The 24,515-nt window shown below is 47.4% G+C and overlaps 1 protein-coding gene across 2 annotated transcripts; it reads right to left on the bottom strand.

Annotated features, from left to right (window-relative positions):
- Nucleotides 1–3,123: 3,123 nt before the first annotated feature.
- grk6 (G protein-coupled receptor kinase 6) lies at nucleotides 3,124–24,238 on the bottom strand. 2 transcript variants are annotated; one of them, XM_056595001.1, is made up of 16 exons: nucleotides 23,970–24,238; nucleotides 19,814–19,909; nucleotides 17,357–17,469; nucleotides 15,741–15,818; nucleotides 14,277–14,386; nucleotides 13,280–13,372; nucleotides 13,133–13,196; nucleotides 11,884–12,024; nucleotides 10,233–10,423; nucleotides 8,163–8,200; nucleotides 7,916–8,005; nucleotides 6,999–7,207; nucleotides 6,585–6,722; nucleotides 6,154–6,291; nucleotides 5,332–5,466; nucleotides 3,124–3,822 (listed from the first exon to the last, which is right to left on the bottom strand). In XM_056595001.1, exons 1-16 carry the CDS (start codon nucleotides 24,019–24,021, stop codon nucleotides 3,772–3,774), a joined length of 1,737 nt encoding a protein of 578 aa, XP_056450976.1. In that variant the 5' UTR covers nucleotides 24,022–24,238; the 3' UTR covers nucleotides 3,124–3,771. The 2 variants fall into 2 exon arrangements, with proteins under 2 accessions (XP_056450976.1, XP_056450977.1); XM_056595002.1 differs by having other exon boundaries at nucleotides 5,344–5,466.
- Between the last annotated feature and the right edge of the window lie 277 nt (nucleotides 24,239–24,515).

Genomic DNA, 24,515 nt, shown 5'->3' with positions numbered 1-24,515 from the left:
GGGCTGATGTACGATGCTGACAGCAGGACACACCGAGTCCTGCTCCGTATTTCACAGCGCCCAGCGCCGTCTGAAACGTTGTTTCATTGTGTGTCTGTCACACACGTACTAAACGTGGGCTTGGTGTACAGTTTGTGTTTGTTTCTTCATGCCCAACTAGTGTAGACGCTTCTACAAAGCATTCCCCTGAGCATCAAGTGAAGCTGCCTTACATCCCAACTCAGTCCTCCCTCCCTCCCTCCCTCCCTCCCTCCCTCCCTCCCTCCCTCCCTCCCTCCCTCCTTCAGACACCACCTCCCTCCTCCCCCTGGACCTTCAGAGATCTCCTCCCTGCGACAGTAGAGGAGGTGACAGTAAAGGAGGTCATGGTAGATAAAAGAGGTGACTTGTAACTTGGGGAACAGAGGAGGCTTGTAACACTGAGCTGAGGGGCTAAAGAGTGATGCATGAGTCACTGTTGCAGGAAGTGCTGGTGATGACACAGGAAGTAGTATTTGTGACTCAGGAAAGGAGACGTAGAATAACGGCTTCATTGTGAGAGTAGAAGTCAGGGAACCCAAATGTGAGAGTGTGTGTGTGTGTGTGTGTGTGTGTGTGTGTGTGTGTGTGTGTGTGTGTGTGTGTGTGTGTGTGTGTGTGTGTGTGTGTGTGTGTGTGTGTGTGTGTGTGTGTGTGTGTGTGTGTGTGTGTGTGCGTGCGCACGGTGTGTATGACTGTAAGAAAGTCCGAAAGTTTGTTTGAGGTCACCGCTGTTCGTGGGCGGGCGAGAGACATATGTCACATGACTAATCTGTGACATAATACTTTTTACACACACACACACACACACACACACACACACACACACACACACACACACACACACACACACACACACACACACACACACACACACACACAGGAGTTCATTGTATTAATGTTTTCACTTCAAGGACGCAGTGACTTCTCCCTCTCCTTATTCTTTCAACTCTCTTCAGCTCTCCTTCAGTCTCCCTCTCTGCCTGTCTGTCTGTCTGTCTGTCTGTCTCTCTCTCTCTCTCTCTGTCTGTCTCTTCCTCCCTCTGTCTGTCTTTCTCTTTCTGTCTAACCATTCTCTGTCTATCCGTCTCTTGACTGTCTCTCTCTACCTCTCCCTCTCTGTCTTTCTCCCGCTCTCTGTCTCTCTCTGCCTCTCTCTCTCCCGCTCTGTCCCTCTCTCTCTCCCTCTATGTCTCTCTCTCTCTCCTGCTTAGTCCCTCTCTATGTCTCTCTCTCTCCCTCTATGTCTCTCTCCTGCTCTGTCCCTCTCTCTCTCTCCCTCTGTCTCTCTCTCTCTCTCCTGCTCTGTCCCTCTCTCTCCCTCTCTCTCTCTCCCTCTGTCTCTCTCTCTCTCTCCTGCTCTGTCCCTCTCTCTCCCTCTCTCTCTCTCCCTCTGTCTCTCTCTCTCTCTCTCCTGCTTTGTCCCTCTCTCCCTGCCTCTCCCTCTCTATCCCTCTCTCTCTGCTATTATGATAAACATACATTTACCTTGCAAAAGCAGACATTTGCATATTCTGGATTAATAGATCAAAGCACCCCGCTGTCTCTCTGGATTAAAGTTTATTTTTTGCCATGGAAAAGGTACATTGACATTGGTAAAGAGCAAAACTAAAGTAAGATACAACATAAATAACAAATAACATTCTGGCTCTCTGTCTTTCTCTTTTTCTGTCTTTGTCTTTCTCTGCGTCAGTCTCTCTGTCTTTACCTGCGTCTGTCTCTCTGTCCTTCTCTTTGTCTGTCTTGCTCTCTCTGTTTGCAAGCACAGATGTTTGTCCTACATCTGCTGACGTCACCGCCGCATTGTTGAAGGGTTGTTATGGTAACGCAGCATGTGATGCTGTCCTATATGCAGTATATATGATGACCGCATCAACCTGGGAGCCCGCAGGTCGGACAGGAAGTTAAATACTGCAGGTGTGATGACCTCTGACAGGAAGTTGGGTTAAAGACTGCATCCCAACATTGCAAACAATGTTTGCAAACACAGTGAGTTTGAGGGGCCTACTTACCGATGTCAGAAGGAACATTTTAGAAGAAACTCACACAACACTCCTGCACCTGGTCAAACAAGATATTTAATGTGGTGTAGGTGAAGGTACCTGGTAGTCTCTGTTTTGTGCGTGTTTGTGAGAGAGTGATTTCATGACATCATCCAAGCCATTCCTGAATTTTGTAATGTTCAATATTCTCCAGCTTTGTACGACGGTACGCAAGCATTATTGTTCAGTACTCCACTGAGTTCGAAGCTGTCCACTAGTAGGCACTGTTCAGTACTCCACTATGTTCTTTTTCTAAATGTTTATTGCTGTCCACTAGAAGGCGCTGGTCAGTACTCCACTATGTTCTTTGTCTAAATGTTCAAAGCTGTCCACTAGGGGGCGCTGTTCAGCACTCCACTGAGTTCTTTAGTCTAAATGTTTAAAGGGCCCCTCTTCTCTGATTGGTTAAATAACAAATGAAAATGATCTCCATCGGTCAGTCCCACGTGTGAACAGTGTGAAGGGCGGGGAATTGAGGTGGGGTCCACCACTATTACGATTTATTAAATCTTGCTTTCTGCTCCCATGTCCTTGATTCTCCTTCACAATTCTCAAATCTTAACAAGAGCAGCAGAGAACAAACAACACACATCATGAATCCACTCGCTAATCCTTACTGGAGTTCGGAGGTAACACGAGGGATGCACCAAACTTATGTCTGCTCGTTCTCCAACTGGGAGACGGGCTGCGGACGAATGTGGACAGTCAACGTGAGCGCGAGCAACCACTCCCAATGGGACAACCCCACTAGATTCACTCTTGTGTCTGGGAGCCTCTGGAAGTCTTTGTATACAGTATCTTTCAACGGGTCGTCCCTGTAAGAGAGACTGCATGAAACCACACGGTGAGAAGCATCACAGCTGGGCTGTCGGCAGTCCGTCTTCACCACGTTGTAGTTTCACGACTTATACCTCACATCTTCCCTTGACCTCTTGACGTTTTCCATCAAGTTCAAGGAAAAGTGGTTAGGAAAGGAGACAGGAAGTCACTTTTTGACCATTGGAATGGCGCCGTGGTTCCCTCGTGGAGAAGCACCTCAGAGGGAGGCAGAGCAGATAGACGGACGGACGGACGGACGGACGGACAGACACCCCCGGACACATCGCCTCTCGGTGATGGAGCGGAGACAGACACAGCTCCAAGCCGTCTGTGTGGAAACCTTTTAGGACATCAAAGGAGCTCCCTAAAGTGCCCAACCTGTGCAGGCGGGATTGGTCCCAAGACTTCAAACGATTTACTTTGTTTTACCTCTATCCGTACCACAGGGCATGCTGGGTAATATCAGATCAAGCAAGCAAGGAGTCCTCTGCCTTGAAGCCGCCGAGCAAGGCACTTTGTTCGTGTGTGTGTGTGTGTGTGTGTGTGTGTGTGTGTGTGTGTGTGTGTGTGTGTGTGTGTGTGTGTGTGTGTGTGTGTGTGTGTGTGTGTGTGTGTGTGTGTGTGTGTGTGTGTGTGTGTGGGGTTCAAACACACAGACACAGTGCCAGCCTCGTTCTCACATTTTAAATAAACATACTTAATTATGCCTACAAAATATACATCCTGAGACATATCTGTTCACATACATCCTAAAAATACAAATGTACAAAAGTTGTAAACAAGTCCAGATCCTGAGTTGGGTAGAAAGGAGTCTCCTCTGCCTCTCCGTCTGTCTCCGTCCCTTCACTCGTCCATCTATCCAACCGTCAAACTCTCGGTTGTCCCGTGTCTGTTACAGTCTGGTCGGCTCCTCGTCGCTGTCGCTGCAGTTACCACAGCACCCCTGCAGAGGGAGACAGAGGGAGAGGATTTCTCATTGCATATGATTCGGGATTAAATACGGAACACAAAGACGCTGTACGGGACACTGGGTATGTAGCTACACCATGTAAACTATAAAATACGGTAGAAAACATGGCATAGGGTTGGTGACCATCCAGTGTGTCCGTACAATTTAGAAGATAGAGGATTTCGGGATGGTTTCGGTGGAGCTAGACCCCAAACCCTACAGCGACTCAGGACACGTCAAGCCCCTGCAGGGACCTGGAGCTCTGGGTGAAGCTATCGCTGTAGCGGCTATGTGGTGTTTACTGTTTGTCTACTGTAGGTGTAGTGTTGGTGTACTGTAGGTGTAGTGTTGGTGTACTATACATGTAGTGTTGGTGTAGTGTTGGTGTACTATAGGTGTAATGTGGGTGTACACGTTGGTGTACTATAGATGAAGTGTTTGTGTACTAAAGGTGTATTGTTGTTGTACCATATGTGTAGTGTAGGTGTACTATAGATGTAGTGTTGGTGTACTATCAATGTAGTGGTGTGTGTTGTTGGTGTACTATAGGTGTAGTGTTTTTTGTACTATAGGTGTAGTGTTAGTGTACTATAGGTGTAGTGTTAGTGTACTGAAGGTGTAGTGTTGGTGTACTGTAGGTGTAGTGTTGGCGTACGTCTAGTGTTGGTGTAAGTGTAGTGTTGGTGTACTGTAGATGTAGTGAAGGTGTAGTGTAGGTGCAGTGTAGGTGCAGTGCTGGTGTAGTGTAGGTGCAGTGCTGGTGTAGTGTTGGTGTACTATAGATGTGGTGTAGTGTAGGTGTAGTGTAGGTGCAGTGCTGCTGTAGTGTAGGTGCAGTGCTGGTGTAGTGTTGGTGTACTATAGATGTGGTGTAGCTGTAGTGTTGGTGTAGTGTAGGTGTAGTGTAGGTGCAGTGTTGGTGTAGTGTAGGTGCAGTGCTGGTTTAGTGTTGGTGTAATGCTGGTGTAGTGTTGGTGTAGTGTTGGTGTAGTGTAGGTGCAGTGCTGGTGTAGTGTAGGTGCAGTGTTGGTGTAGTGTAGGTGTAGGTTCAGTGTAGGTGCAGTGCTGGTGTAGTGTTCGTGTAGTGTTGGTGCAGTGCTGGTGTAGTGTAGGTGCAGTGCTGGTGTAGTGTTGGTGTGGTGTAGGTGCAGTGCTGGTGTAGTGTTGGTGTAGGTGTAGTGTTGGTGTAGTGTAGGTGCAGTGCTGGTGTAGTGTTGGTGTAGTGTAGGTGTAGTGTTGGTGTAGTGTTGGTGTAGTGTAGGTGTAGTGTCGGTGTAGTGTAGGTGCAGTGCTGGTGTAGGTGTAGTGCTGGTGTAGTGTTGGTGTAGTGTAGGTGTAGTGTAGTGTTGGTGTAGTGTCGGTGTAGTGTTGGTGTAGTGCTGGTGTAGTGTAGTGTTGGTGTAGTGTCGGTGTAGTGTCGGTGTAGTGCTTGTGTAGTGTTGGTGTACTCTAGGCCTATGGGGCTGGCTGGTGTGGGGGGGGGGCTGCAGTGGGGGCCCCCACCTGTCTTCCTACCATCCGGTGCATCATGCCCTGCTTGGGAGGGGGGGGCGGCTGGCCCCTCCAGTCCAGATCCGGGGGGACCGGACCCTCGGCATGCAGAACGCTGAGCTCCCCGAAGCACTCCGACTCCACCATCTGGGGAGGGGGCACGAGTTAGCACCCTCAACAGCACTCTGAGCACCCTAACATCAGTCTGAGCCCCCCAAACATCAGTCTGAGCCCCTAAACATCCGTCTGAGCCCCCTGAACATCCGTCTGAGCCCCCTGAACATCAGTCTGAGCCCCCTGAACATCAGTCTGAGCCCCCTGAACATCAGTCTGAGCCCCCTAAACATCAACCTGAGCCCCCTAAACATCAATCTGAGCCCCTAAACATCAGTCGGAGCCCCTAAACATCAGTCTGAGCCCCCTAAACATCAACCTGAGCCCCCTAAACATCAGTCTGAGCCCCCTAAACATCAACCTGAGCCCCCTAAACATCAACCTGAGCCCCCTAAACATCAGTCTGAGCCCCTAAACATCAGTCTGAGCCCCTAAACATCAGTCGGAGCCCCTAAACATCCCTCTAAACACACTAAACGCCCCTCTTTACACCCTTCACATCCCTCTCAATACACTAAACACCAATTTAAGCACCCTAAACTTCCCTCTAAGGACCTCGAACATCCCTTTAACCCCATGAGCGTCCCTCTAAACACCCTAGAAATCAGTCTGAGCACCCTGTAAGCCCCCTCAGGAGACCCGTTGAACCCGCTCGCTGTAGACGAGAGAGAGACAGACAGACAGACAGACAGATGATTGACACCAGAGAGAGAGACGGACCTCGTTCTGCCAGGGGATGGACACACAGCCGCTGCAGACCTGGCTGTGGAAGCTCTCGTCCTCGGGCTGTAGCTCCACCCCCTTCACCGTGGAGAACTGCTCGATGTCCAGGACGTCCTTACAGTAGATGGCCTGGGGCTACACACACACACACACACACACACACACACACACACACACACACACACACACACACAAAGATACAGACGCACACACACAAAGATACAGACGCACACACACAAAGATACACACACACACACACGAAGATACAGACGCACACACACAAAGATACACACACACACAGAAAGATACACACACACACACACACACACACACACACACACACACACACACACACACACACTGGGTCAATAAATATCAGGGACGGAGTGGTACTGGCTCGGTAACCATGGAGACGGGGGTTCCCTCACGTCAGGGATGAAGGGCGCGGGCAGCATCCCCGCCTCCAGCCGCTTGAAGTTGATGGAGCTGAAGATGGGATGGGCCTTCACCTCCAGGGCCCCGCCCTGTTGGCAGCCCAGCCTTTCAGACGGCTCCTTGACCAGCAGCTAGAGAGAGGAGAGAGAGGGGCGATCAAACAGGAGGGAGAGAGCGAGGGGCGATCAAACAGGAGAGAGAGAGCGAGGCGATCAAACAGGAGAGAGAGAGAGAGGGGCGATCAAACAGGAGAGAGAGAGAGAGGGGCGATCAAACAGGAGAGAGAGAGAGAGAGAGAGAGAGAGAGAGAGAGAGAGAGAGAGAGAGAGAGAGAGGGGCGATCAAGCACTAGAGCGAGAGAGAGGGGCGATCAAACACTAGAAAAAGAGAGAGAGAGACCATCGTACCATCTGGCAGAGCGACGTGGACAGGTCGGAGAACTTGTCCGAGTACTCCTCGTTCTGCTCCGTCACCAGCTTCTCCACCTCCTCCCTCTTCATCCTCTTCTTCCTCTGCTGGAAGGGGGAGGAGCCCTGGATCATCTCGTACAGCAGGACCCCCAGGGACCACCAGTCCGGGCCGAAGGAGTAGCGCTCGTTCTTCACCACCTCGGGGGCTGGGGCGGGGGGAGAGACTCAGTCACACACCAGCGTCACAGCGCCCCCCGCGTAGAGGGAGGCCTTACTGCACCCCTCAAGGGGCCCACAGCGCCCGCACAGTGAGTGTGTGTGTGTGTGTGTGTGTGTGTGTGTGTGTGTGTGTGTGTGTGTGAGGCACGAGGTGTCCCACTGAAGGTCCTGAGTGTGACACAGTGGGGGTCCATGGAAGGTGATGATAATGGGTTATATCATAAACAGTCTGCTGTCACGGAGGATAACGTTTGGTAGTCGTGGTACGCTGTTCGTCTGCTGCTCGCTTTGACCTTTAAGGACGCGGCGGTCTGGGTAATCAGGGCGACCGTCTCACCACTGATCAGAGAACATCTTTACCAGACATTTTGGTCTAAATCCCTTCGCTGTGCTGATTCGGCCTCAGAACCTTTGGCAAATCTAACAAATGTAAAAACGGCCAATGTTTCACAACTCTTGTCGTCATGGGTGATGAGTTATGGCTCAGCGTTAAGAACAGACAGACAGACAGGCAGGCAGACAAACAGAGAGACAGACAGACAGAGACAGGCAGACAAACCGAGAGACAGACAGACAGGCAGAGTGACAGACAGTCACAGACAGACAGACAGACAAATAGAGAGACAGTCAGACAGACAAACAAAATGGCAAAAAGACGGACAGACAAACGGACAGACAGACAGGCAGACAGGTACCCATGTATCCCACGGTGCCAACCCGGCCCTTGATGCTCTCTCCTTCAGGCACGTGGACGGCCAGGCCCAGGTCTGAGATCCGGATGTGACCTACACACACACACACACACACACACACACACACACACACACACACACACACACACACACACACACACACACACACACACAGAGGAGCCCACGTTGTAAAACACCATTCATTTACCTCCTTCACACTACCGATCCTGAGTTACCAGCAGCTACTCACCGTGGTCGTCCAGCAGAATGTTCTCTGGCTTCAGGTCCCTAAAATCAGAGAGATTCAATTTGGATTAGTGCACTAATGCAGTGTAGCGTGCACTAATGCAGTGTGGCGTGCACTAATGCACTATGGCGGACGTAAGCTAATGCAGTGTACTGCAATGACCTGCCGGCTAGGCTGTAGGCGCGCTGCTAGCTAAGTTTAGTGAAGTTGCACTGCAGGCCGAGGTGTTCGCGGCGCCGGCCATCTGGAGGCGATCCTCTCGTGGTGCAGGTGCTCTAGTAGCTAAGGTATAGCTACTACAGGCAGAGGTGGAGGTGCTCTAGTAGCTACGGTATAGCTACTACAGGCGGAGGTGCTTTAATAGCTAAGGTATAGCTACTACAGGCAGAGGTGTAGGTGCTCTAGTAGCTACGGTATAGCTACTACAGGCAGAGGTGTAGGTGCTCTAGTAGCTAAGGTATAGCTACTACAGGCAGAGGTGTAGGTGCTCTAGTAGCTACGGTATAGCTACTACAGGCAGAGATGTTGGTGCTCTAATAGCTACGGTATAGCTACTACAGGCGGAGGTGTAGGTGCTCTAGTAGCTACGGTATAGCTACTACAGGCGGAGGTGTTGGTGCTCTAATAGCTACGGTATAGCTACTACAGGCAGAGATGTTGGTGCTCTAGTAGCTACGGTATAGCGACTACAGGCGGAGACGTAGGTGCTCTAGTAGCTACGGTATAGCGACTACAGGCGGAGGTGTAGGTGCTCTAGTAGCTAAGGTATAGCTACTACAGGCGGAGGTGTAGGTGCTCTAGTAGCTAAGGTATAGCTACTACAGGCGGAGGTGTAGGTGCTCTAGTAGCTAAGGTATAGCTACTACAGGCGGAGGTGTAGGTGCTCTAGTAGCTAAGGTATAGCTACTACAGGCGGAGGTGTAGGTGCTCTAGTAGCTAAGGTATAGCTACTACAGGCGGAGGTGTAGGTGCTCTAATAGCTACGGTATAGCTACTACAGGCGGAGGTGTAGGTGCTCTAATAGCTACGGTATAGCTACTACAGGCGGAGGTGTTGGTGCTCTAATAGCTAAGGTATAGCGACTACAGGCGGAGGTGTAGGTGCTCTAATAGCTACGGTATAGCTACTACAGGCGTAGGTGTAGGTGCTCTAGTAGCTAAGGTATAGCTACTACAGGCAGAGGTGTAGGTGCTCTAGTAGCTACGGTATAGCTACTACAGGCGTAGGTGTAGGTGCTCTAGTAGCTACGGTATAGCTACTACAGGCGGAGGTGTTGGTGCTCTAATAGCTACGGTATAGCTACTACAGGCAGAGATGTTGGTGCTCTAGTAGCTACGGTATAGCGACTACAGGCGGAGGTGTAGGTGCTCTAATAGCTACGGTATAGCTACTACAGGCGGAGGTGTAGGTGCTCTAGTAGCTAGGGTATAGCGACTACAGGCGGAGGTGTAGGTGCTCTAGTCGCTACGGTATAGCTACTACAGGCGGAGGTGTAGGTGCTCTAGTAGCTACGGTATAGCTACTACAGGCGGAGGTGTAGGTGCTCTAGTAGCTAAGGTATAGCTACTACAGGCGGAGGTGTTGGTGCTCTAGTAGCTACGGTATAGCGACTACAGGCAGAGATGTTGGTGCTCTAATAGCTACGGTATAGCTACTACAGTCGGAGATGTTGGTGCTCTAATAGCTACGGTATAGCGACTACAGGCGGAGGTGTAGGTGCTCTAGTAGCTAGGGTATAGCGACTACAGGCGGAGGTGTAGGTGCTCTAGTCGCTACGGTATAGCGACTACAGGCAGAGGGGTAGGTGTTCTAATAGCTACGGTATAGCGACTACAGGCGGAGGTGTAGGTGCTCTAGTAGCTACGGTATAGCGACTACAGGCAGAGATGTTGGTGCTCTAGTAGCTACGGTATAGCGACTACAGGCAGAGATGTTGGTGCTCTAATAGCTACGGTATAGCTACTACAGGCAGAGATGTTGGTGCTCTAGTAGCTACGGTATAGCGACTACAGGCGGAGACGTAGGTGCTCTACTAGCTGCGGTATAGCGACTACAGGCGGAGGTGTTGGCCACCTGTAGGCGATCCTCTCGCGGTGCAGGTGCTCCAGGCCGCAGCAGATCTCGGCGGTGTAGAACACGGCCCGCTCCTCCTCCAGGGCGCTCTCGCCCATGTGGTAGATGTGGAACTTGAGGTCGCCCCCGTTCATCAGCGTCAGTACCAGGCACAGCGCCTCCTTCGTCTCGTAGGCGTACGCCAAACTCACCTGGGGACCACAGAACATGATGTCATCAAGGGTTATCAAGGCGTGCATTATGCACTAATGATGTTATTAAGGGTTATCAAGGCGTGCATTATGCACTAATGATGCTATTAAGGGTTATCAAGGTGTGCATTATGCACTAATGATGTTATTAAGGGTTATCAAGGCGTGCATTATGCACTAATGATGCTATTAAGGGTTATCAAGGTGTGCATTATGCACTAATGATGTTATTAAGGGTTATCAAGGTGTGCATTATGCACTAATGATGTTATTAAGGGTTATCAAGGTGTGCATTATGCACTAATGATGTTATTAAGGGTTATCAAGGTGTGCATTATGCACTAATGATGTTATTAAGGGTTATCAAGGTGTGCATTATGCACTAATGATGTTATTAAGGGTTATCAAGGTGTGCATTATGCACTAATGATGTTATTAAGGGTTATCAAGGTGTGCATTATGCACTAATGATGTTATTAAGGGTTATCAAGGTGTGAATTATGCACTAATGATGTTATTAAGGGTTATCAAGGTGTGCATTATGCACTAATGATGTTATTAAGGGTTATCAAGGTGTGCATTATGCACTAATGATGTTATTAAGGGTTATCAAGGTGTGAATTATGCACTAATGATGTTATTAAGGGTTATCAAGGTGTGCATTATGCACTAATGATGTTATTAAGGGTTATCAAGGTGTGAATTATGCACTAATGATGTTATTAAGGGTTATCAAGGTGTGCATTATGCACTAATGATGTTATTAAGGGTTATCAAGGTGTGAATTATGCACTAATAATGTTATTAAGGGTTATCAAGGTGTGCATTATGCACTAATGATGTTATTAAGGGTTATCAAGGTGTGCATTATGCACTCATGATGTTATTAAGGGTTATCAAGGTGTGCATTATGCACTAATGATGTTATTAAGGGTTATCAAGGTGTGCATTATGCACTAATGATGGTATTAAGGTTTATCAAGGGGTGCATTATGCACTAATGATGTTATTAAGGGTTATCAAGGTGTGCATTACGCCTCAAGTACTAATGATGTTATTAAGGGTTATCAAGGTGTGCATTATGCACTAATGATGGTATTAAGGTTTATCAAGGGGTGCATTATGCACTAATGATGTTATTAAGGGTTATCAAGGTGTGCATTACGCCTCAAGTACTAATGATGTTATTAAGGGTTATCAAGGTGTGCATTATGCACTACTGATGTTATTAAGAGTTATCAAGGTGTGCAGAAACATCAGCAAATAATGTGAGGGGTAATTCTGTTCCTCAAGGCTGATTTTATGGGTGGAGTTTACTTTCATTCCACTACCAAGCCTCTCCAAGACCAAGTTCATTAGCTGACATGGAAAGGTGTATTAATATACTTTTTTAAACTTTTTCACCCTTTAACCACGCAGGGTTAAAGGGTGTTTGTGAGTGGGCAGTGCGGGAGACTCACCACAAACCGGCTGTTGACCTTCTCCAGGATGGTCTTCTCGTTCAGCGCCATGGACTCGCCCTTCCTCTTCTTGATCCTCTTCTTCTCCAGCTTCTTACACGCGTACATCTTCCCGGTGGCCCGCACCTGGCACGCACACACCTGGGGGACATTCACTCATTCATCAGTACCCCACTGCATGACAAAACAAGGACGAAGAACCAATAGTTAAGCTTCCAAAGATCGGACCTAAATCACTTAAGGTTGCGTCTACTTGATAATCAGCTGGGCACAGGCTGCTGCTTGCCGTCTGCTCACCGCAGGAGACGATTTACCCAATAGCAAAAGTTAGTGGTGGTTGCGGAACAGTTTAGAACTAGAAGCTGATAGCCCGCAGGTGGTTGAGGAACAGTATAGAACTAGAAGCTGATAGCATGCTGGTGGTTGAGGAACAGTATAGAACTAGAAGCTGAGAACCTGCTTAGGGAACAGTATAGAACTAGAAGCTGATAGCCTGCTGGTGGTTGAGGAACAGTATAGAACTAGAAGCTGAGAACCTGCTTAGGGAACAGTATAGAACTAGAAGCTGAGAACCTGCTTAGGGAACAGTATAGAACTAGAAGCTGAGAACCTGCTTGGGGAACAGTTTAGAACTAGAAGCTGAGAACCTGCTTGGGGAACAGTATATAACTAGAAGCTGGGAACCTTTTTGGGGAACAGTATAGAACTAGAAGCTGAGAACCTGCTTGGGGAACAGTATAGAACTAGAAGCTGAGAACCTGCTTGGGGAACAGTATAGAACTAGAAGCTGAGAACCTGCTTAGGGAACAGTATATAACTAGAAGCTGGGACCCTGCTTGGGGAACAGTATAGAACTAGAAGCTGAGAACCTGCTTGGGGAACAGTATAGAACTAGAAGCTGAGAACCTGCTTGGGGAACAGTATAGAACTAGAAGCTGGGACCCTGCTTGGGGAACAGTATAGAACTAGAAGCTGAGAACCTGCTTAGGGAACAGTATATAACTAGAAGCTGGGACCCTGCTTGGGGAACAGTATATAACTAGAAGCTGAGAACCTGCTTGGGGAACAGTATAGAACTAGAAGCTGAGAACCTGCTTGGGGAACAGTATAGAACTAGAAGCTGGGACCCTGCTTGGGGAACAGTATAGAACTAGAAGCTGAGACCGTGCTTAGGGAACAGTATAGAACTAAAAGCTGAGAACCTGCTTAGGGAACAGTATAGGACAATATAGAACAGTCGATGCCTCACCTCGCCAAAGCCTCCTTTGCCCAGGACTCGGTACTGACGAAAGGTTCCCTTGGTAACCGGCTGTCTGTTGGGGTGAGACACACGCTTGTGAGATGTGGTCCAGCACTCACCCTAGCGTAAGATAAGGGCCAGGGTTAAGGGTCCTACCTTTCTAACCACTTCCACTGGAGGAAGCGGTTGTAGTGCATGCTGTCCAGGTAGTCTGAGAAGGGAGCCATGCTGAGGTACTCGTGGACCAGCCTGGGGAAACATCAGCTTTGGTTTCACAGTGCAGAGACTTCATGGAATGAATGGCTGAATGACAACATGAGGTCATCTCACGATTCACACTGCAGGGTTTAAATGGAACCAGATAGGATTTATATCACACTGCATCCATACTCGGATTTTGTTACTGATCTTTATTATTGTATGTGTATATCATTCATAGTTTGGTTTGGAGGTAACAGGTAAAAGTGACAGAGGAATGCATCAGTAACACAGCGCATTATTGTACTGTAATACCACAATATTCTACCAAAGTAGTCATACTATATTACAGTATCACAGTATAGCTGTGTGCTGTACTGTAATACCAAAGTACTATAGTATAGTAGTAGAGTAGTACTAATCAGTATAATAAAGATCTGTTTCTTGTCGTGTGGAGACATCTCCGCAGAGGATCTGAACCTCAAGTCCTGTTTCCACAAGTTCCTCTTTTCAAACCCACTTCCTGATATTATTCCCTGCATGGTGATTGGCTGGCTGTCAGACCCATGCAATCTTTTATCAGCCTCACCTGTTGAAGGGAGGGAGAGAGAGAGAGAGCCAGACGGATGGAGAGAGAGAGCCAGACAGACAGAGAGATAGAGAGATAGAGAGACAGAGAGACAGAGAGATAGAGAGACAGAGAGACAGAGAGACAGAGAGATAGAGAGATAGAGAGACAGAGAGACAGACAGATAGAGAGATAGAGAGACAGAGAGACAGAGAGATAGAGAGATAGAGAGACAGAGAGACAGACAGATAGAGAGATAGAGAGACAGAGAGATAGAGACAGACAGACAGACAGACAGAGAGACAGAGAGACAGACAGACAGACAGACAGACAGACAGACAGACAGACAGACAGACAGACAGACAGACAGACAGACAGAGATCCTACTTGGTAGCGTGTTTGAATAGCTCCTTGGACACCTCCTCCTCCTCCTCCTTCAGTCTGTCAACACACTGACCCATCATCTCCGCTTCCAGCTCCTGCATGTAATGACTAGACTATACACACACACACACACACACACACACACACACACACACGCACACACACGTGTTAAAGGGGACATATTATGAAACAACACTTTTCCTGGGATGTGGGGTGTTGTTTTGTGTCTCTGGTGCTGCCACACGCATACAAACTTTGAAGATATGCATTTCTGAAAGTACCCCGCCTATAGTTACCAAACGAGCGAGTTAGTTTCTGCGCCCCCTCCTACGTAGGAAGGGGGCACATTTGAATCATACCTCCCACTTCCCCACCCCCCTCCAATCAGAGCATAGCTACGATTTTGTTGGACCAGCGGACGAGCGCTGGGCGGAGATGTTCGCACATTTCAGAAGCAGGGATACTCCATAAAAAAAACGGATGTCTGATTTGTCAGTTTGCCATGTGAGCGCCTGGCAGGGAGGCTCCCGGGCTTCCACCGGACTTCGGCCGAAGCTCCGGTGGAAGTCCGGCAGCTCCGGCAGGGGGAGCTTCGGCGGCAGTCCGGCAGCTCAGCTCCGGGGGTACAATCCCTTTCTCCTCCATGTCGCGGTTCAATATGGACTGCAGAGAGAGAGTCAAGGCCAAAGTTCCTTTTTCCCCCCCAATTTCTTTTCAACCATGTCCGAGATAACCCCCACTACGAGTCTTTACTTGTTGTGGAAGTACCAGAGATGTCAGAAGCAGTCTTTAAGAATCATAATATCATCCGATAATAATAATAATATTATATAAATATCTATATATTATATAATAATAATATTATTATTATTATATTATATCATATTATATTATATAGATATAGAGCTCCGGGAATCTGCAATCGGCCACAATCCCTTCTCCTCCATGCTGTGGTTCACCCTGACAGCTCATTGGTCAATGGGCAGCAGCTCATTTGCATTAAAGCTACAGACACCAGAAACAGCGCATTCTGAAGGGACTGAAACAGACGGGAATAGCGGTAGGCGAGTTCTTTTTTTCCTAAAAGCTATTTCCATTAAACTGCTTAAAAAACTCATATACTATGTTTACTTGTTGGGAAAACACCATAATATGTCTCCTTTAATATTGTGTCATATCTTATAACATGTAACCCTGCATTTTATATTATGCAAATAGAATATTAGCTATGCTACATGCCATATCAGCTAGTAGTGCACTAGCTATGCTAGTACATGCTATACAATGCTTACAGTGTGTTAAATATGATTTATCATGCTTGCTGTTTGCTGTTGCATGCTATATCACGCTAACAGCGTCTTAAATAAAGCATGTCATGATGGTTGTGTTACCTGTGCATGCTGTATCATGTGTGTTAGCGTGTTTGCTATACCACATGCTATGTCATGCTAGCAGTGTGTTGCTTACCGTTGGTTTGAAGTAGATGTCGAGGAGTTTTTGTCCGCATTCTTGCCTCTTCTCATCTGGAGTGACCTCATACTCTGCCTGGAGAAAAACATCATATTATACAGTATACTGTACTTCCAGGTCCTTTTGTATATTATATACTGTACTTCCAGGTCACTTTGTATATTATATACTGTACTTCCAGGTCCTTTAGTATAAGATATACTGTACTCATGGTCCTTTAGTATAATATATACTGTACTTCCAGGTCCTTTAGTATAATATATACTGTACTTCCAGGTCCTTTAGTATAATAATATGCTGTACTTTCAGGTCCTTTAGTACATTAATATGCTGTACTTTCAGGTCCTTTAGTACATATATATGCTGCACTTTCAGGTCCTTTAAAGCAATAGTTGATTGTACTTCCAACTAATTTAGAGTAATATCCTGTACTATAGGTAGCCCCGCCCATTCTACTGGCGATTTGAGTTCTCCCTGCACAAGGGTCTGGAGAAGAGCATTACATTTTTTTTCTGCATCCGATACGTTTTTGCGGGAGCCAATCACCGAGCTGGCTTTTCCACCTGGCGTGCTATTGGCTGGTTTAACACAATGACGACAGGGAAGCGACGGCAAGCAGCCAACTAGGCCCGTTGATCTCTCCTCTTGTGCTGAAGAAAATCACAGCAGCTTCCCCAGACCAACGTCAAATCTACGCTTGAGCTTGGTCTGGCAATAGCCAGGCTAATCCTGTACTTCAGTAAAATAACGTGCCGTGCTTCCAGATCCTACGCGTGGTGGAGGGAAAGAGTGAAACATGAGGTCCTCCATTATAGAATAAGTGAACTAAAGTCTCTTGGCAGTATGGATCAATAGCTTCCTCCGCTAATGGAGTTGGAAACATCACAGATGAAGAACCGAGGACGCCAACACATGAAACCCACATCAGTAATCCCATTTATCTGCCCTACGTTAATGCAACTACACGTCATTCATCCACCCACCATCCTTTCACCCATTTAGCCATCGATCATGTCATTAGTATTCATCACACATTCATCCTTCCATAATGGCTTCCTCAACCCATCATCCATCCATCCCCTGGATCAATACATGACTCTAATCTCTCTTTCTCTCTCACTCTCTTTCTATATCTGTCTCTCCAGCTCTCTCTCTCTCTCTCTCTCTCTCTCTCTCTCTCTCTCTCTCTCTCTCTCTCTCTCTCTCTCTCTCTCTCTCTCTCTCTCTCTCTCTCTCTTTGTCTCTTTCTGTATCTCAGTCTCTGTCTCTGTCTCTGTTTCTCTCTCTCGGGTATATATTTGGTATATAAGATTAAAAACTGTTTTAATCATATCTCTGATAATAACCAGATCGTCTATATTCATATATGACAGTAAACAGAGTTTATTTTTATATCTCTGACAGTTAAGAGATGGGTTATATTCATATCTCTGACAGTTAAGAGGTGCTTTGAATTCATATCAAATCACAATCTTCCAACGAAAGATTTATTCTAGCCACAACCTATCTCTCGCCAATCCAAATGGAAGGTGTCCAACAGCGCCCCCAGAGGCCGTGTTGGGAAACGTCTGTTGAAAGAGAGGTCTCAGAGCTCAGTGTGAACCGGTCCTCACCACCGCGTCCAAGAAGGCGATGCAGCGTCGCAGTCCGTCCCTCGTCTCACAGAACTGTCTGAAGAGAAGTCTTCCTATTGGCTGTCGCTCACACAGGCTGCTGTAGTCCTTCTCTAGAGAGAGAGAGAGAGAAAGACAGAGAGAGAAAGACAGAGAGAGCGAGAGAGAGAGAGACAGAGAGAGGTAGAGAGAGAGAGAGAGAGAACTGATTTAGTGTAGTTTCTGACCTCAGGGAAACTGGATATCGAGAAAACATTACACATATTGTGTAATTCTTGGCACTCTACCAGGAGGAGCTTCGGGGCATTTCCTGTGGATGCACAAATACACACTTGGAAGATCATCCAAAAATCAAAACAACCTGGCTAACCAGTTTTGCCAAACAGAGAGTTTGCAGGACCCAACCAGATACATACTTAGATACAGAGAAAGGTACAGACTCATGGCTTTAGAGAAAGGTACAGACTCATGCCTATAGAGAAGGTACAGACTCATAGCTATAGAGAAAGGGACAGACTCATAGAGAAAGGTACAGACTCATAGAGAAAGATACAGCCTCACAGCAACAGAATCATAGAGAGAGAGAGGGAGGCGGAGCGAGAGAGTGAGGCAGAGAGAGAGAGAGAGAGAGAGAGAGAGAGAGAGAGAGAGAGAGAGAGAGAGAGAGAGAGAGAGAAGAGAGAGAGAGAGAGAGAGAGAGAGAGAGAGAGAGAGAGAGAGAGAGAGAGAGAGAGAGAGAGAGAGACTCTACTTCCTCTTCAGTTTCCTTTGTGGTTATACACAAGAAACTAAGAGAGTGAAAAAAGAGCAAGACAAACCACCTCGTCAGATCCCCACTATGTGTTATTTATCTTGTCACCAGCACACACACACACACACACACCCTATAGATTATGGATCCTCTTTTTGTGAACATCATCATGATTCCTCTGGAAAAAGGCCTGGGCGTGTAGGGTTAGCATGGAGGCGCTCAATCGCTCGTAACAAGACGCTCACATGAAGTTCTCAAGCTCCGCGTGACGCTACCAGCTGCTACGGTGAAACCAGCCAGGGAATATCAAGGAGATAGATAGAATCTGGCGTGACCACGCGTCATGAGTTACCGTTTGGCCTTAACATAAAGTCCTCTTCATAGTGTGTGTGTGTGTGTGTGTGTCTGTCTGAGATACACACACACAAACGCACAGTAGGACAGTAGAGGGTTGAGATACAGAGGAATAAAGATTCCATGTGTGAAAACTTTGAGGTCTGTAACCAGCCTGGGGAGGTACTCTATATATATATATATATATATAGATCTATACATCTCTCTCTATCTATCTATCTATCTATCTATCTATCTATCTATCTATCTATCGATCTATCTATCTATCTATAATTACATATATATAGAGAGAGATATAGAGTTATAGATATAGATATATAGTGAGGGGTCGGGGGTCATCTTGCAAGGAGGCCTACAGGTAGACTGAGCACTTTGGGGATGGACCTGAGAACCTTCCCCGTGGAGTCCAGGCCCTGACCAGCTGTTGGTCTGTACCTCTGGCTCTGCCGCCTTCTCTTCCAGTTGCTCAGCTGCCTTCACTGCCTCACACGCGGAGAGGCAGTGAGCTAGCATTGTTAGCGTAGTTCAGACGGTATGACAGCTGTGATAGTCTCAGGGCCATGGTGGGTCGCGTCACTAACCCGTCTTCATGAGAAGAGGGGTGTGTGTAAACACACACTGATGACCGACCCAAATGTACCTACCCCCTCCCTCACCCATCCTCTACCACTCTGTCAGAGAGAGAGAGAGAGAGAGAGAGAGAGAGAGAGAGAGAGAGAGAGAGAGAGAGAGAGAGAGAGAGAGAGAGAGAGAGAGAGAGAGAGAGAGAGAGAGAGAGACAGAGAGACAGAGAGAGAGACAGAGACAGAGACAGAGACAGAGAGAAGAGGTATATGGGGAGAGAGAAAGTTTGACTTAGGGGTTACCATGGAGACTCTTGCCCACTCCACTTTCTTATTTTTACCCCTTCCCATCTTGCCCCCCCCCTCGGAACAACGCTACAAGGGGTGGTGATTGAAACCTACACAACCCTGGCCTGCTATGACCAAAAGGGCCGTTCACACCCAAAGCGAAGCAAATATTCTTCTCACGCCACTCGGGTGCGGCTGCTCACAGGAACCGCAAACTGTGAAATCTCGGGTTGAATAATGCAACCCGAGCGAACGACGACTATGCACCGTTCCATGGAAGTAGAATCGCGCGAAAAACCCCCGTAGAACCGGGTCGTTTGGGGGGAACACACAGTAGGAGGTCATCGATGAAGTTCACGCAAACAGACACAACAAGTTTTTTGCCAGACATTTCAAAAGTGGGAGGAATGGGGTGAAATGGGATGGGGCCAGTGAGTACCAGTGGACCGGAGTGGGGGGTGCACCAGGGGGGTCGGGTGCTCGGTTAGAGGTCAAACGTACCGGTGCTCTGTCGTAGTTCTTCACAAAGGCTGATGTGGGGGAACTGGAGCATCTGCTTCCATTTCTTGCTCTTCCCCTTTCTGTTACCGCCACCCCCTGTAACACACACACACACACACACACACACACACACACACACACACACACACACACACACACACACACACACACACACACACACACACACACACACACACACACACACACACACACACAGGATCATTATAAAAAGCTAATAATACACACATGCAAATATAATTGCCAGATAAAACATAGGACGACTTTATTGTTGATGAGAAAGTCCTGGCTAAGTAAACAACATGGGGACAAAGTTTGGGCACCACCACCACCACAAATTAAGTAAACTGGGAGGTTCTGGGTCTCCTTGGTCAGCCCCACGGTGGCCTCCTCCTCTCGTCTCCGTGCCGTGCCGTTATTCAAACTCAGAGTCCTCCCGTGATCTGTCTCGGGGAGGCATGTGAAGGGGCAGAGATAATTGGACTGACCGGGGCGATGCCACACCTTCCCAGGCCGGCAGAAGCCTCCTGGGTCTCCGTGCCATCCACCTCCGCCACATCCCCACCGGGGAACTACATCCCCGACTACATCGCTGAGTACTAGCCACTGCTCTGCTTCATAACCGCACCGTCATGCACCCTCTCACACGGCCCACTGCCTGAGACAATCATTACTGAGCGTTCCTTTATCTGCTAAAACATCAATAATACCATGGTTAACATGCACGAGAGATGACACACAAGGTCCTGTTCATCTGAGATTTGTTGGCGTGTTGTTAGGATTCATTCTCTGGGTAACTACCCAAAGCTTGACACCATAGTTCAGGCCACAAACATACAACCCCACGCCTAGACCGTAGATAGGATCACAAAAAAGACCAGACTGTAGATCAGCTGTAATCACCAGATCAGACTAGCTAGAACCACGCAACCATGTGTAACCTCGACATCAGACTGAAGCTAGGAACAAACAACAATCTTTCACCCCAATATCAGAATGAAGCTAGCAACCTACAACCACCTGTAACCCAAAGCTCAGACTGTAGCTAGGAACACACGACCATCTGTGACCCAAAGCTCAGACTGTAGCAAGGAACACACAACCATCTGTGACCCAAAGCTCAGACTGTAGCGAGGAACACACGACCATCTGTGACCCAACGCTCAGACTGTAGCTAGGACCATACAACCATCTGTGACCCAAAGCTCAGACTGTAGCTAGGAACACACGACCATCTGTGACCCAAAGCTCAGACTGTAGCTAGGACCATACAACCATCTGTGACCCAAAGCTCAGACTGTAGCTAGGAACACACAACCATCTGTGACCCAAAGCTCAGACTGTAGCTAGGACCATACAACCATCTGTGACCCAAAGCTCAGACTGTAGCTAGGAACACACGACCATCTGTAATACCAACATCAGCAGTAGGAACATTAAGCTTAAAATCTGTGACCAAGGCACCTTCAGGCTAGGAGGTTGTGACCTCAACTGACTGAAGCAAGAAGGGCAACATTGTCTGCAAATAGCAATAATCCTCTATTTGAAGTATAGCCAGCATGAAGCGGTTAGATGATCATCCTGACTGCTGGTGGCTGTGAGACTTATCTTGACTGCTAGTGGATGTTACATGATTAGCTTGACTGCTAGTTGATTTTACTTGATTAGCTTGACCACTAGTGTATGTTAAGACGTTTATCTTGACTGCTAGTGGATGTTCCATGATCAACTTGACTGCTAGTGGATGTTACACAATTAGCTTTACTGCTAGTGGATGTGAGACACTTATCTTGACTAGTAGTGGATGTTACACAATTAGCTTAACTGCTAGTGGATGTTACATGATTATCTTGACTGATAGTGGATGTGACATGATTAGCTTGACTGCTAGTGGATGTTACATGATTAGCTTGACTGCTAATGGATGTTACATGATTATCTTGACTTCTAGTGGATGTGAGACGATTAGCTTGACCTCTAGTGGATGTGGGACGTTTATCTAGACTGCTAATGGATGTTAGACGATTAGCTTGACTGCTAGTGGATATGTGAAGTTTATCTAGACCGCAAGCGGATGTTAAACGATTAGCTTGACTGCGAGTGGAAGTGTGAAGTTTATCTACACCGCAAGAGGATGTTACACGATTAGCTTGAGTGCTAGTGGATGTTACACAATTAGCTTTACTGCTAGTGGATGTTACATGATTATCTTGACTGATAGTGGATGTGACATGATTAGCTTGACTGCTAGTGGATGTTACATGATTAGCTTGACTGCTAATGGATGTTACATGATTATCTTGACTTCTAGTGGATGTGAGACGATTAGCTTGACCTCTAGTGGATGTGGGACGTTTATCTAGTCTGCTAATGGATGTTAGACGATTAGCTTGACTGCTAGTGGATATGTGAAGTTTATCTAGGCCGCAAGCGGATGTTAAACGATTAGCTTGACTGCGAGTGGAAGTGTGAAGTTTATCTAGACCGCAAGAGGATGTTACACGATTAGCTTGAGTGCTAGTGGATGTTACACAATTAGCTTGACTGCTAGTGGATGTTACATGACTATCTTGACTGCTAGTGGATGTTACATGATTAGCTTGAATGCTAGTGGATGTGAGACGATTAGCTTGACCGCTAGTGGATATGAGACGTTAACTAAACTGCTAATGGATGTCAGACGATTCGCTTGACTGCTATTGGATGTGTGACGTTTATCTAGACCGCAAGTGGATGTTACACGATTAGCTTGAGTGCTAGCGGATGTTAGACAATTAGCTTTACTGCTACTGGATGTTACATGATTTTCTAGGCCGCTTGTGGATGTGAGACATTTATCTAGACTGCTAGTGGCTGGTGAAGGGAGGGGAAACTTGAGTCTACCTGCTAACATTTGAAATTCAAATGTGTGTTTTGAGAAGGGACTCGGGACAAAGGGTGTGTTGACGCGGCGCCACGGCTCCTTGCGCCGGAGCTCTGGTTCTGGGGGAGACACAACGACTTTACTGTGATGCAAATTCCCTAAAAGTCCCGGGGTCGATAGGCAAACATATCACACACACTTCCTGCTGTTGTGTGCCTCCGGCATTGTAGTCAGGGAGGATGGGTGTTCGTTAAAGGTCTTCGGACGATCGTCTTACCTCAACATCAGAGGACTCTGCTCTTCCCCTTATCTTATCATATCTGAGGTCTTAGCCAGAGGTTGGGTTGGCCCTATTGCTGCTGGACTCAGCCAAGACGGGACAGATATCTATTTATATATATATATATATATATATATATATATATATATATATACACTCTGAAAGAAGCTCTTTAAGAGGTTGTCTAACCCAAGTGAGCTCAAATGTATCACTTGACAGTAAAAGTAATATTGCAATAATACTAGACCTAAAGCCCTTAATAAACATTGCATATGTGGTGAATATCAAAAATTTATAATAATATTTACATTTAGGGCATTTGCTCAACTGACATGAGGGAATAATCCTTTAATGACCTCATCTCGGCTACGAGGGTAAAGGGTTATTTGTTTTCAACAGGCCCCCCTATAAAACATGCAAAGTATAACAGTGGGCTCCATCCTGTCACAGCAGGACTAGTTGGAAGCTCTCTCTATGCTGCATTTTCTTCTCCAATTTAACGAGTCATGTATATGAGGCTAACCCAGCTGTCATTGATCAGGTTATTATCTTCCACTTTAATATTGATCAACTCCGCTGGACGCACGCGGTTGCGGTTGGCGGGACTCGAACCCGTGAACCCGCTTCGCGTGCAGTCAGACATCCTGTTTCGCAAGACGCAGCAACTCGCGGGTAAACCTGCTGTGTCGCCATCACGACTACATGACAGTTACATGTCCTTCCGCCCTGCCGCGCCCGGGCAGGACCACACCTGTTGTCACGACTTCTGCCGGCAGAACCGACCTTCTCTGGCTCGGTACGAAGTACTACATGGATCCACTACCTCCAGACCCCCTCTCTCCTAGCCGAGTGAGGAGGAGGAGGAGGAGGAGGAGGAGGAGGAGGAGGAGGAGGAGGAGGAGGAGGAGGACGAGGAGGAGGAGGAGGAGGTGGTGGAGGAGGAGGAGGAGGAGGAGGAGAGAGGGCTTGAGTAGGAGGGCGAGGAGAGACCTTACCTTCGCGTGCTTTCAGGAGCACCGTGTTGGCCACTATGTTCTCAAGCTCCATGTTCTGTTGGCTCAAGCAGCGGGAACCCCGACCTCCTTCTGCCGCTCACAGCCGCCCTGCCCCGGCCAATGGCTCTGAGACGACCCGGTGCTGTCCCGGTTCTGAGACCGGGTTTAGTCCACTAGGAGCTCTGGGCAGCGGTGTGTGGTCCTCCTACCGGTCCTTCTCAAGGTGTGTGCGGGAAACATAGTTTTCTGTTTCTGCTTTTTGAACTTGTTCTTCCGCTGTGGCCACACCCACATCTCACCAAGTAGGGCTTACATTATTACTCGAATAATGACTATAGCCATTTATAACCTACATATCTATATTTATAAAGCTACAATATAATGAGTGTTGATTCCATATTTTGCATCTATATATGACTATATAATGTACTAATGAATGTTATATCCATTCATATTAAACATGTATATAACTATTTTATAAGAATGAAAGTTATATTATAACCATGATTATTATAGATCTATATTAATTGCATACAAAATATTATG

This window comes from Gadus chalcogrammus, chromosome 7, assembly GCF_026213295.1.
Source record: "Gadus chalcogrammus isolate NIFS_2021 chromosome 7, NIFS_Gcha_1.0, whole genome shotgun sequence".
Taxonomy (NCBI): domain Eukaryota; kingdom Metazoa; phylum Chordata; class Actinopteri; order Gadiformes; family Gadidae; genus Gadus; species Gadus chalcogrammus.
The sequence above is the reverse complement of the archived record's forward strand: the minus strand, read 5'-3'. Positions and strand labels throughout refer to the sequence as shown.